Source organism: Lucilia sericata, unplaced genomic scaffold (assembly GCF_015586225.1).
Source record: "Lucilia sericata isolate MDLA Ls3-8-SP2 unplaced genomic scaffold, ASM1558622v1 Contig001054F_arrow, whole genome shotgun sequence".
NCBI classification, from domain to species: domain Eukaryota; kingdom Metazoa; phylum Arthropoda; class Insecta; order Diptera; family Calliphoridae; genus Lucilia; species Lucilia sericata.
In genome coordinates, this window is record NW_023995032.1 from 65,973 (window position 1) to 79,796 (window position 13,824).

The 13,824-nt window shown below is 33.3% G+C and overlaps 1 protein-coding gene and 1 pseudogene across 1 annotated transcript in view; both read left to right on the top strand.

Annotated features, from left to right (window-relative positions):
- Nucleotides 1-10,750, top strand: part of LOC119609748 — a 66,128-nt gene extending 55,378 nt beyond the window's left edge. Inside the window, exons 2-12 of the mRNA XM_037964651.1 lie at nt 4,377-4,951; nt 5,021-5,369; nt 5,676-5,790; nt 5,853-6,394; nt 6,461-6,678; nt 6,743-8,124; nt 8,202-8,355; nt 8,815-9,076; nt 9,137-9,283; nt 9,356-9,509; nt 9,579-10,750. Coding sequence (XP_037820579.1) covers nt 4,377-4,951; nt 5,021-5,369; nt 5,676-5,790; nt 5,853-6,394; nt 6,461-6,678; nt 6,743-8,124; nt 8,202-8,355; nt 8,815-9,076; nt 9,137-9,283; nt 9,356-9,509; nt 9,579-9,818 — 4,138 coding nt within the window. The 3' untranslated portion in view covers nt 9,819-10,750. The remainder of the gene's footprint in view (nt 1-4,376; nt 4,952-5,020; nt 5,370-5,675; nt 5,791-5,852; nt 6,395-6,460; nt 6,679-6,742; nt 8,125-8,201; nt 8,356-8,814; nt 9,077-9,136; nt 9,284-9,355; nt 9,510-9,578) is intronic.
- A 1,537-nt stretch (nt 10,751-12,287) lies between these two features.
- LOC119609747 lies at nt 12,288-13,533 on the top strand (annotated as a pseudogene).
- Nucleotides 13,534-13,824: the final 291 nt, after the last annotated feature.

Sequence of the window (13,824 nt, forward strand, 5' to 3'; positions counted from 1 at the left end):
TAACTAACAAGAAAAAATTGAGTCCATTTGGTCCAAAATTACGCCCGGTATTCAAAAAAAGGCGGACCAAGGTATGGTAAATTTTGTATCACTAAATTTTTAAATGCCTATAACTCGGATATTATAAGAGATAAGTAGTATGTCCAAGCATGTTTTTTCAAGATCTCGTCGAGCGCTTTCACAAAATATAAAAATCTTTGTATTTGGGTGAAAAACAAAAAAATGGCACGAGTTTAAAAATTTTACATGTCGTAGGTACCCTACTTTGAGCCGCCACAGCGCCGTCCCTGGGTCATCTGCAGGGTTCATCTTCAAAACTTAAACTCGAATACTCCTTGGCTACGCTCACGCCAAATTTTATCCCGATCGGATCAGCCGTTTAGAAATGCCAGATTTATTTCCAAAAAATTTCCATTCTGCCCCACTGTGGAAACTTAAAACGTTGCTGCTGGCTGGTGCTAGTACCAGCACCTTGGTTAACTGTCCGTCTGTCTAGAGCAATGCTTATTGCTTAAGTCTTTCGTTTTTTTTTTCGTTTAGTAAACAAAATATTTATATACTCTAGTTTATGGTTTTATTTAATTTGCTATTATTTCATATTTATTTAACTAAATAAGTTATTAGTCGTTATTAATCTCAATTTAATGTTGCCCATAAAATATCGTAAACGAAAGCTTTTTTATTTTATTTAATGCTTTGAACAATTTATTATGTAATTTATATGTAATTTGTTACGAAATGTTTTTAGAGAAGGGAATTTCTTTTGTAAAAAATTACTTGTAAAATTATTTTTACTTAATTTAATTAGTAATTTAAAATATTACAAGAAAATAATCTATAGACGAGACTAAAGACCATAATATTGACAAGACCAGTGTATAGTCTGTATTGGAGACTATAGAGTAGAATATAGACCAGACTATGGACTAGACTATAGACAAGACTATGGACTAGACTATAGACAAGACTATAGACTAGACTATAGACTAGACTATAGACTAGACTATAGACTAGACTATAGACTAGACTATAGACTAGACTATAGACTAGACTATAGACTAGACTATAGACCAGACTATAGACTAGACTTAGACTAGACTATATACTAGACTATAGACTAGACTATAGACTAGACTATAGACTAGACTATAGACTAGACTATAGACTAGACTATAGACTAGACTATAGACTAGACTATAGACTAGACTATAGACTAGACTATAGACTAGACTATAGACTAGACTATAGACTAGAATATAGACTAGACTATAGACTAGACTATAGACTAGACTAGACTAGACTAGACTATAGACTAGACTATAGACTAGACTATAGACTAGACTATAGACTAGACTATAGACTAGACTATAGACTAGACTATAGACTAGACTATAGACTAGACTATAGACTAGACTATAGACTAGACTATAGACTAGACTATAGACTAGACTATAGACTAGACTATAGACTAGACTATAGACTAGACTATAGACTAGACTATAGACTAGACTATAGACTAGACTATAGACTAGACTATAGACTAGACTATAGACTAGACTATAGACTAGACTATAGACTAGACTATAGACTAGACTATAGACTAGACTATAGACTAGACTATAGACTAGACTATAGACTAGACTATAGACTAGACTATAGACTAGACTATAGACTATACTATAGACTAGACTATAGACTAGACTATAGACTAGACTATAGACTAGACTATCGACTAGACTATAGACTAGACTATTGACTAGACTATAGACTAGACTATAGACTAGACTATAGACTAGACTATAGACTAGACTATAGACTAGACTATAGACTAGACTATAGACTAGACTATAGACTAGACTATAGACTAGACTATAGACTAGACTATAGACTAGACTATAGACTAGACTATAGACTAGACTATAGACTAGACTATAGACTACTATAGACTAGACTATAGACTAGACTATAGACTAGACTATAGACTAGACTATAGACTAGACTATAGACTAGACTATAGACTAGACTATAGACTAGACTATAGACTAGACTATAGACTAGACTATAGACTAGACTATAGACTAGACTATAGACTAGACTATAGACTAGACTATAGACTAGACTATAGACTAGACTATAGACTAGACTATAGACTAGACTATAGACTAGACTATAGACTAGACTATAGACTAGACTATAGACTAGACTATAGACTAGACTATAGACTAGACTATAGACTAGACTATAGACTAGACTATAGACTAGACTATAGACTAGACTATAGACTAGACTATAGACTAGACTATAGACTAGACTATAGACTAGACTATAGACTAGACTATAGACTAGACTATAGACTAGACTATAGACTAGACTATAGACTAGACTATAGACTAGACTATAGACTAGACTATAGACTAGACTATAGACTAGACTATAGACTAGACTATAGACTAGACTAGACTAGACTATAGACTAGACTATAGACTAGACTATAGACTAGACTATAGACTAGACTATAGACTAGACTATAGACTAGACTATAGACTAGACTATAGACTAGACTATAGACTAGACTATAGACTAGACTATAGACTAGACTATAGACTAGACTATAGACTAGACTATAGACTAGACTATAGACTAGGCTATAGACTAGACTATAGACTAGGCTATAGACTAGGCTATAGACTAGACTATAGACTAGACTATAGACTAGGCTATAGACTAGACTATAGACTAGACTATAGACTAGACTATAGACTAGACTATAGTCCAGACTATAGTCTAGACTATAGACTAGACTATATACTAGACTATAGACTAGGCTTTATACTATAGAGTGTAGATTTGTTCTTGCTTTTGTGTACTAAACTAATATTAAACTAATATATTAGTCCTTTTTGGTAAATTTCTTTTAAATTGGACTTAGCTGTTTTAGCATTTTAAATACGGTTATTATTTCTAATTAAATTTAAATTTTATATAATTTACCTAAAATTAATATTACATCAATATTAATTTTAAATTGAAATATTTCTTATTTAGCTGATAATTATTTTTATTTCTATAATTTCTATTGTAAGTAATCAAACAATTATTATTACTTAATTACCAGCCTAAATTAGAATTCAAATTAAATTAAAATTTGTTTGAAATCAGAAACAAAAAATTTGTTGTTATTTATACTCGTGCCTAAAAAACGTGACGCATTTCAATAAAATAATTAAACAAAATTCTCAATAAACTTGCAACTATGTAGTGGGAGAATTGTATTAAACAAATAAAGGTTAATAAAATAAATTTTCTAATTAAAAATGCATTCATTAGAAGGAAAGTAATGCAGAAGCAAATAAAAAAGACATTGAATTTTATTAACAAAAATAATAAACAATTAAAAATTAATTTAATTTAATGAATATAAAGAAAATTTAGTTTTATAATATAAATAAATTTCTTTTCTAGGGATATAATTTAAGACAAATTTAATTGATATTAAAATGAAAAAATGTTTGGTATTCTTTTGTTAATTTGTTAAACAATTTAATTAACCTTTGTTGTTTTAAGCTTATAATACGAAATTAAACCGGATATGGTTGCGGACCATTTGATTTCTATTCTCTAGTTTAGTTTAGCTTTTATGGCAAAAAAAAACAGCAACAACTTATAACAAAAGAATTCACAATTATTTTCAAATAAATAAAAGAATTATAATTTATTAAACATAGGCTTTTAATCATTTTCATATGTCATTTCCTCTAAGGGGCTTTTTTTCAACTTCCAAATCTTTTAGTTTACAATTAATCTTAGTTTTTAAGGTCAAGTTAAAAATAAAAAAACTGTTAGTTGTTCTTTAAAATGATGTTACTATAATTAAATATTTCTTAATTTTTATACTTGAATTTTTTGGATTGAATTTTGTCGGATTGTGTGTACAACATATGTAGTAGTAATTTGTCCTAGAACCTATTGTGGTTGTTGTTAAGAATTTATTTAAATTTTATTTTGTATTTATAAACATACATAAATTACATAAAACCATTGTTGCTTTTTGGCTTATTACTGAAGAGCTTCTTCTATGATTGTGCAACAACTTAGAAGGCACAGTGGTAAACATACTAAATAAACCAAATTCTTTATTGCAACTACAACATGACAAAAGATTCGATATACAACACTTTTTATCAAACATTACATTTGAAAAGTTATGCTTTAAAGCCCACTGTACTTTATCATATATTTCAACAATCTCTGTCATTACCCAACAATTTACTTAATCATTGTTTAGACTTTTAACTATGTACATCCTGTCGTTATCCAAACAAATACATTTTAACTTATTCTCTCTTTCTCTCTCTGCTCTCTTTTTCCTCTTTTAGGTGTTTATGCGCTCCCGTACATCTGCTACGCACCCCAGAAGATCTCGAACCTATTGCGCTTAAAGCTTTGCAGCTTGAGAGAGCACGCTCTTTAACCGCCTGCGATGATGATCAAGTAGAGAGCGCCACTGCCACCACTTATGATGTTTGCCCACCGAGTAAATATCGTTTGCCTACTGGTGAATGTAATAATGTATCGCATCGTAAATGGGGTGCTCGTGGTGATGTTTTCCTACGTTTGTTGGCGCCTGACTATGCCGATGGCATTAGCCAGCCTAGAAGTTCGCATGGTACCCATGCTTTACCCGATGCTGAGTTCGTCATTGAACAATTGCAAAAACATATTGATCCCGAAGTCAGACATCCTCATATTACCGCTATGTTACCGGCCTGGGGTCAATTGTTGGCCAATGATTTGATAGAGGTCAGTCAATTGCCCATGGAAGGTAAATGTTGTAAGTCTTCCACGGAACGTAATCCACGTGAAGTTGAACAATGCTATGTACGTTCTGGTGCGGATTGTAAGGAATATAGACGTTCTGCTCCCGGTTATGATTCAGAATCTTGCTCTAAACGTAAGTTAGCTTTAATTTATTTCCCTTCTTCCCTCCCTTTCTAATATGTTTCTCTTTTCTTTTCATTAGATAAACGTGAACAAATGAATGTAGCTTCGGCCTATATTGATGCCAGTGGTTTGTATGGTTCCACTTTGCAAGATTATCAGGAAATTCGCACTTTTATTAGTGGTGGTGTTAAGGTACATGCTTGTAAATATTGCACAGTTCCAGGTGCCACTGGTGCTTTGCATCGTGCTTTATTGCAAGAACACAATCAAATTGCCGAACAATTGGCTCATTTGAATTCGGACTGGTCCGAGGAGGATGTATTTTTGGAAACTAAACGCATTATAACTGCTCAAATTCAACATATTACTTATAATGAATTTTTGCCCTTGGTTTTGGGTCAAGAAACAACAGCCAAAGAAGGTTTAAGGTGAGTTGCAACATTAACTGTGAAATTCAGTTTCTCGAAGGAAAATTTTGATATGATCTTTAATATAAAACAGTGGCCTCCGGTAGGTTAGTGGTTAGTGTTCTAGTCTGGTAGACCGGAGGTGGTGGGTTCGATTCCCACCTGAGGCACTGGATAAGGAGCGCACAACAGGCCCGATAGAGGCCTAGGTGTATTTCTTCGGATTTGATGTATATACATCCTCCTTTCAAACTAACTAACTAACTAACTAATATAAAACATGTGGGCAACCAATTTCATTAAAATTGTTTTTTTTTAATATTTCAGACTTGCTGCTGAAAAACACTCGACCAACTATTCCAGTACAAATCGTGGTGGTATTTATAATGAATTTGCTACCAGCGCTATGCCTGCCTTTTTGACCATGTATCCTCCCGAAATGGTAACTTTCTATAAAATCTATATGCTTGTTCAAATTGTAATCCTCTCCATTTATATCATTAGCTCTCCTATACCATGTCCTCTTCGCAATTATTGTCCGTAGCTGCTTTGCAAAAATCTTTGATACCCGCCACCGCCAACAAAGAAGGCTGGACTGATTTAGCTTTGGCTATACATCGTGCCCGTGATCATGGTATTCCTTCCTATGTCGAGGCTTTGGATTTGTGTGAGAAACGTTTCTCTGATAATGCCAATATCACCTTTGACAATTTGCACAAACACTCACGGATTCCCGAAGAACACATTACCACTTTGAGGGATATTTATCAAACAGCCAATGATGTGGATTTGTTGACGGGTGCTCTCTTGGAAGATCCTGCTGTAGGTGCCTTGTTTGGTCCCACTATTTCCTGTTTGTTGTCTTTGCAATTTGAACAACTTAAGAAAACTGATCGTTTCTGGTATGAAAATGATTTGCCTCCCTCCTCTTTCACTTTGGATCAGTTGAAGGCTATCAGACAGACCTCTTTGTCTGGCTTGTTGTGTGCTTCTAATCAAGTGCATGAGGCCCAATCGAAGGCCTTCATTAGAGAAGATAATTTCTTGTAAGTTTTGGGGAAAATTTAAAACATTTGATATCTTTATTAAAAGGTTTGTTCTTTATCCTATAGGAATACTTTGTTGAAATGTGATCAAATCCATAAATTTGATTTACGTCCCTGGTTGAATAATCCCGAGGAAGAAGAATCCATAGAACATGTTGAAATTGAACCTGTAGTCAAGGAAGTTATGAGTGAACTGAATCCTGAACTCTTGGAGGCTGCTGTCGAAAGAGCTAAGATGGAATTGGAAGAACGTAAACGTTTTGAGTATGAATCCTGGATGGCACGTAAGTTAAAATTTAAAATTTTCCATAAAATAGTTTATTTATTTGTACTCTATCTTAAATTTAGAGGGTGGCATTAGCGCCAAATCTCCGGATGGTGTGGCCGCTTCTTTCAGCAAGGCTAGCCGCAATGCTTTATTGCTGGCTAACTCTTCGTTGATGTTCGAATTGGCTTCCAATGAGATTTTGAATACTTTGACCTCCATTAATAGACGTAAACGTCAAGTCTTTGATTCTGGCTTGCACTTCAATCGCAATGAGTTGACCGAAACTTTGCAAACCATTGATATTAATAGCTTCTTACAAAATCGCCCAGTCAAAACCGAATGTGATGATCCACCAGTAGCCTGTGATACTACTACACCCTTCCGTACTTTTACCGGTTACTGTAACAATTTGCGCAATCCCAACTGGGGTAAATCTTTGACAACCTTCTCTCGCCTTTTGCCTGCTCAATATGATGATGGTATTTCCAAACCTAGACTATTGGCTGTTACTGGAGCTCCTCTTCCTAATCCCAGAACTATTTCCACTGTTATTCATCCTGATATTTCCAACTTGCATACCCGTTACTCTTTAATGGTGATGCAGTATGCTCAATTCTTGGATCACGATTTGACTTTGACACCCATCCATAAAGGTTTCCACGAATCTATTCCCAGCTGCAGAAGATGTGATTCTAAGCAAACCGTACATCCGGAATGTAATCCCTTCCCTGTGCCAGCCGGCGACTACTATTATCCTGAAGTGAATGTTACCAGTGGCGAACGTTTGTGTTTCCCCTCTATGAGATCTCTGCCTGGACAATTGACTTTGGGTCCTCGTGATCAAGTCAATCAAAATACTCACTTTTTGGATGCTTCTATGGTCTATGGTGAAAACCCCTGTTTGGCTAACAAATTGCGTGGCTTCAATGGTCGCTTGAACTCTACCATCCATCCTGTAAGAGGCAAGGAATTGTTGCCCCAAACTAATAGCAATCCCGAATGTAAATCACGCAGCAATCTCTGCTTTATTGCCGGTGATGAACGTTCATCCGAACAGCCAGGTCTTACCGCCATTCACACTATCTTCTTGCGTGAACACAATCGTATTGTTGAGGGCTTGAGAGGTGTTAATCCCCATTGGACCGGCGATCAATTGTATCATCATGCTAGACGTATTGTTAGTGCCCAAGTTCAACATTTGACTTTCAATGAGTTCCTGCCACGTATTCTCAGTTGGAATGCCGTCAATTTGTATGGTTTGAAATTGTTGCCACAAGGTTATTACAAGGATTACAATCCTTCATGTTCACCCATTATCTTCAATGAATTTGCTACCGCTGCCTTCCGTATTGGTCACTCGCTGTTGAGACCTCATATTCCTCGTTTGAGTCCTCAGCATCAACCCGTCGATCCTCCAATTTTGTTGCGTGATGGTTTCTTTAGAATGGATGCTTTATTGCAGGTGATTATTTGAGGGAAAGAATTAAAGATTTCAGAACAATTTTATTAATTTGTTGTTATATTTTTTCTTTAATGAAGCCTGGCATTATTGATGAAATTATGCGCGGTTTGGTGGCTACTCCCATGGAAACATTGGATCAATTTATTACCGGTGAAGTTACTAACCATTTGTTCGAAGATCGCAAGATTCCCTTCTCCGGTGTCGATTTGATTGCGTTGAATATTCAAAGAGGTAAGTTGAATGTGACCTAAAAATATCCGGATCGGATTATCTATATTCTAGTCTATAGTATAGACTATATTGTAGTATATAGTCTGGACTAAAGTCTAGTCTATAGTCTGGACCATACTCTGGTCCGCACGAAGAATATAGCCCAGACTATAGACTTCACTATGTCTATAATCTGGGCTATATTCTACTCTATAGTCTGGACTATAGTCTAGGCTATAGTCTGGCCTATAGTCAAGTCTATAGTCTGGCCTACAGTCAAGTCTATAATGTAGACTATAGTATATTGTCTCGACTGTAGGTTGGATTAGATTCTAGCCGATAGACTTGAATACCGTCTAGCCTATAGTCTTGACTCTGGTCTAATCTATAGTCTGGCCTATAGGCTGAATCGTAATCTGGTTTATAACCCGCACTAAATACTCAAATGAAAACGTCTTAACAATTTGTTTTCTGTTTTAGGTCGTGATCATGGTCTACCTTCTTATAACAACTATCGTGCTTTGTGTAATTTGAAGAGAGCCTCGAACTGGAACGATTTAAGTCGTGAAATTCCCACTGAAGTTATTAATCGTTTCAAGAAAATCTATCCTACTGTTGATGATATTGATCTATTCCCTGGCGCTATGACCGAAAGACCTTTACAAGGCGGTTTGGTAGGACCCACATTGGCCTGTATCATTGGTATACAATTCAGACAGTTGAGAAAATGTGATAGATTCTGGTGAGTTTTAGAAAATTTGCAAATCTAAAGAATGAAATTCATTAAAGGTTTATGTTAAAGGTATGAAAATCAAAATCCTGAAGTTAAATTTACTGAAGCCCAATTGGCTGAAATACGTAAGACCACCTTGGCTAAGATAACCTGTGAAAATTTGGAAATTCCCGGTGATATGCAACGTGCTGCATTCGATTTGCCCAGTAACTTCTTGTAAGTTTAAGAATAAACCATTTTGGATGGAGAAATTTTGTTAACTCAATATCGTTTTACGTCTAATTCCAGAAATCCTCGTGTACCTTGTCACTCTATGCCTCAAATTGATTTGAGTGCTTGGCGGGAAAATGTTCAAGGCTGTCAAATTGGCAATCGTCATGTGAGAGTAGGAGAATCTGCCTTCCCCTCACCCTGTACCAGCTGTGTTTGTTCCACAGAAGGAGTAAGTTTATTATACAATATCTTCCTAACAACATGTATTAATCTTTTTTTTTTGTCTTTCTAAACTTAGGCCCAATGTGCTTCTCTGCGCATTACCGATTGTGGTCAACTGATTAGACAATGGCCTAAAGAAGCTATTCTACGCGATGAAGTCTGCAATTCACAATGTGGTATTTACCTCAATGGTCAAAATGGCAATTTCAATGCCCAGTCACGTCAATCACAAGTACCACCCTCACGTGTACAACGCTCAAGGCCTCAAAATCTATTCAAATTCCCCGATCTTACACCCTTCATAGCATCATTGTAAATTTAAGGCAACAAAACAAAACAAAAAACACTTTAACACGAAACTTAAACTTTAAACTTAGAAAATAATTTTAAAAAAATGAAAGAAACTACAAACCACAACAAAATCCAACATGTCCGCCATTAGTTAAAGTAGACATTCGAGTCCCTTAAAACGGAGGCTTAAAAGTATAAAACGAAATGTTTACTTAATTTCTTTCAAACTTAGGTAATTATAATAAATTTTATATATAATTAATGTACATAAAATAAATTGTTATTATAAGTAAGAAAATTACATTTCACTTTAATTAAATAATTTTCTTAAAACAAAAAGAAAATGTAAATAATTTTAAATTATTATCTTAAAGTTTCTTAAGCATTAAACGTCAAGAAAAGAGAAGGAATTTTAGTTACTCCATGTTAATTTTATTATAATTTTTTTTTTTATATAAAAAAATATTTGTTATAAACATTAAAGACTTATTATGTATGCACTTTATATAATAACTATATATAAAAAAACCATAAACTCTTACACCATTTCCTTTAAGCTATATAAGTAACAAAAAAAAAATCATTTTCATTTTCCCTACTTAACTATTTTCTTGAAATGGTGTTTGTAACTACATACATATGTATTTGTTAGTAAAATAATTTTCCTACTTTTCTTTCTAAACTATCACTTTTCAAATCATGTCTCCTAATGATTCTAGTTCCATTTAACTGCCCACTTTTTGAATGCATAAAAAACAACAAGAAAACTTATTACATTTCTTATATAACTATGTACTTGTATTTCCTTTTTAGATTTCAATGCATTTCTTTTGCTTATTTATTGATATTTTATAATTAAAACTTAAAACAAAACAAAAAAACGATATTGTATAATAATGATATATATTTTTTAATTATAGTTTTCCACGATAATTAATAAATAAATTTTAATATAAGAATAAATTGATACGTTTTTAATTAAGGACACCCGCAACTGACTGAATGTAAGCAATTGTCATTTGTATGAATACAACGGGATGTGGAATTTTCAATATCTTGGCGAAGGCATGTCAATTCAGTGACATCTGTACAGTATAACAGAACTTCCTAGGGAAGTAAGGTCACAAGTATTGCAAATCATATTTCGGATGCTATGATAACTGTATATTTACTCTCTACTGGTCTATAGTATAATCTATAGTCTAGCCTATAGCCTACACTACATATATTATAGTTTATAGTCTAGTCTATAGTATAGTCTATAGTTTATTCTATAGTCATGTCTATAGTCTAATCTATAGTCTTGTCTATACTCTAGTCTATATTCTTGTCTATAGTATAGTCTCTAGCCTAGAACACAGTCTTGTTTATAATATTTAGTCTTGTCTATATACCAGTATATAGACAAGTCCTTAGTTTAATATGTAATCTAGCATATAATTTGGTCTATAATCTGTTCTATAGTCTAATATACAGTATTTTCTATAGTTTTGTCTATAGTCTAATATATAGTCTAATCTGTAGTCTAATATTTAGTATAGTCTATAGTCTTGTCTACGGTCTAGTCTATTGTCCAGTCTATAGTCTAGTCTGGTCTTGTTTGGTCTAGTATATAGTCTAGTCTGTAGTATAGTATATATGCAGTACTATATACTATACTACAGACTAGACTATATACTAGACAAAACAGTCTAGTCTAGTCCATAGTCTTGTCTACAGTCTAGTGTAGTATATATTCTAGTCTATTGTCCAGTTGATATTCTAGTATATAGTCTAGTCTTAAAATTAGTCCATAGTCTAGTCTATAGTGTAGTTCATTGTCTTGTCTATAGTCTTGGCCAGATTCCGGACTATAGTCTACTTCATAGTCATATCTACTTAGTGTATTCTATAGTCTTGTCTATATCATATTCTATGATCCATTCTACAGTACAGTCTAGACTAGACTATAGTCTATAGTGTTGTCTATTGTCTAGTCAGGTCAAGTATGATCTAGTTTATAGTCTAGTATATAGTCTTGTTTGTAGTCCAGTATATAGTCCTGTCCATAGTCCAGTTTATAGTGTAATATGTAGTCCAGTCAATAGTGTAGCCTACATGCTTGTCTATGGACTAGTCTACAGTATTGTCTATAGCCCAGTCTATACTTTAGTCTGGTCTAGTATATAGTCTAGTCCATAGACTATTATATAGTCTTGTTTGTAGTCTAGTTTATGGTATAGTCTATAGTCTTGTCTATATTTTTGTATATAATATAGTTTGGTCTACAGTCTAATATATACACACAGAAAAATGATTGGTTGGAAATCGGTCACAGTTGCAATTATTTATTTACTATAAAAGAATATTAGTTGTAGTTATTAAAAAACAATACTTTCAACATATTTTATATAATTACAACTGAAAAAACAAAACTGTAATCGAACTAAGGTTCGCGTAACTATACATTCAGTTAATCTAACCAACTTGAGCTTTATAAACGGTTATTTTAATTATGTCATTTAGCAAGACCGAATTAAATATACAATTATTTGCTTCAACTGTAAATATCAGTACTTGTAATCACAATTTTGTTTACATCTTTTTATTAATGCCAAACATTTGTTTTTAGTTGTGGCACCCACATACTTCAATTAAAAGTATAGAAAGTTCGGTTATATTAATAAAACAGAGAATAATTCGGTATTTCCAACCGAAAAAATCGATATTTATTACAATAAAATCTAATTCGGTATTTCCAATCGAATTCAATATAGAAATGGTTAGTTTACTTGACATTTAAAAATATTTAGTACTAAAATAATAAAGAAATAAAAAAGAACAAACATTTACAAATAAAATAAAAAATTGAAAATAAATAGAAGTTTTGCAGATTTTTAAAAGAAATTGTAAGTAAAAATTGTTTCCATGTATAAAATTTAAAAAAAACATCACATGTTTAATTTCAGAACGCTGTGTGTCCATACCTACAAGCATTTTTTAAATATTGATAATCTTAAATTTCAAAGCTAACCGAAAAACCGCTGCCAAGCCTGGTGATAAGAAACAAGAGAAGAAGGCTTCGGCTACTGCTTCTGCCGCTCGCAAAAAGGAAAGTGCAGCAAAGCCGGATCAAGCTAAAAGGTCTGCTGCTGCTACTAAAAACCAGTTGTCAAGAAAGCCACTCTTACACAGAAAGTTGCCTCTAAGGCTAAGCCAAAAACTAAGAATAGCAAAAAGAAGGCTGCTGCTGGTAAGAAGCACAAATTCTCCTCGAATGCTAAGGCTGTAGCTTTGCTAAAGCCTAAAAAGCCCCAGAACAATATTATCAAGGACGCTTTAAGTACCCGTGTACGTAAAGTAAGAACAAACGTACATTTCCGCAGACCTACGACCTTGAAATTGGCCAGCAACCCCAAGTACCCAAGGAAGTCTGTACCCAGAAATCGCATAGACGTTATGGTAAGAAAATCGAAACTATTTCTTTAAAAAAATTTTTAGAAAAATCCTTTGTTCTGTTTTCAGATACTGTGCAGATAATGTTTGATACAATTTCGTCGTACATTTGTATGAGGGCATAATTTGACCATGCAGTTGGCAAAAATACAGGATGAATTTAGTAAACAAATTTCAAGATTATTTCAAACATCAAGATGTACATATTTGCATTTATTTTAGGAAAGCGGTAAACTGTATATATTAGTACAAGTTGCTTGATGATGTAGCCAATCACAAGGAACATATAACAGCTTATCACATATCTCTGCAAAATATGTATATATTCAAGATATATTCATATGTTCATATATGTGTAATTCAATTTATCGATAATATTTATACAATAGTAAATAAACAGTAAATACAAAAAAAAAAAAACATAAAAAACATGTATTTTAATTGGTTCTTAATATTGATAGTTTCGGTTCCTATGACCGAATTGTTTTTAAAAATTAGTAGTTACGCTAACTAAAATTTCCCTGGCTTCAATTGAAAATTCGGTAGTAACAACCAACCTTTGTTCTAAAAAGTAGTGTTATGGAACGAAATTTTCG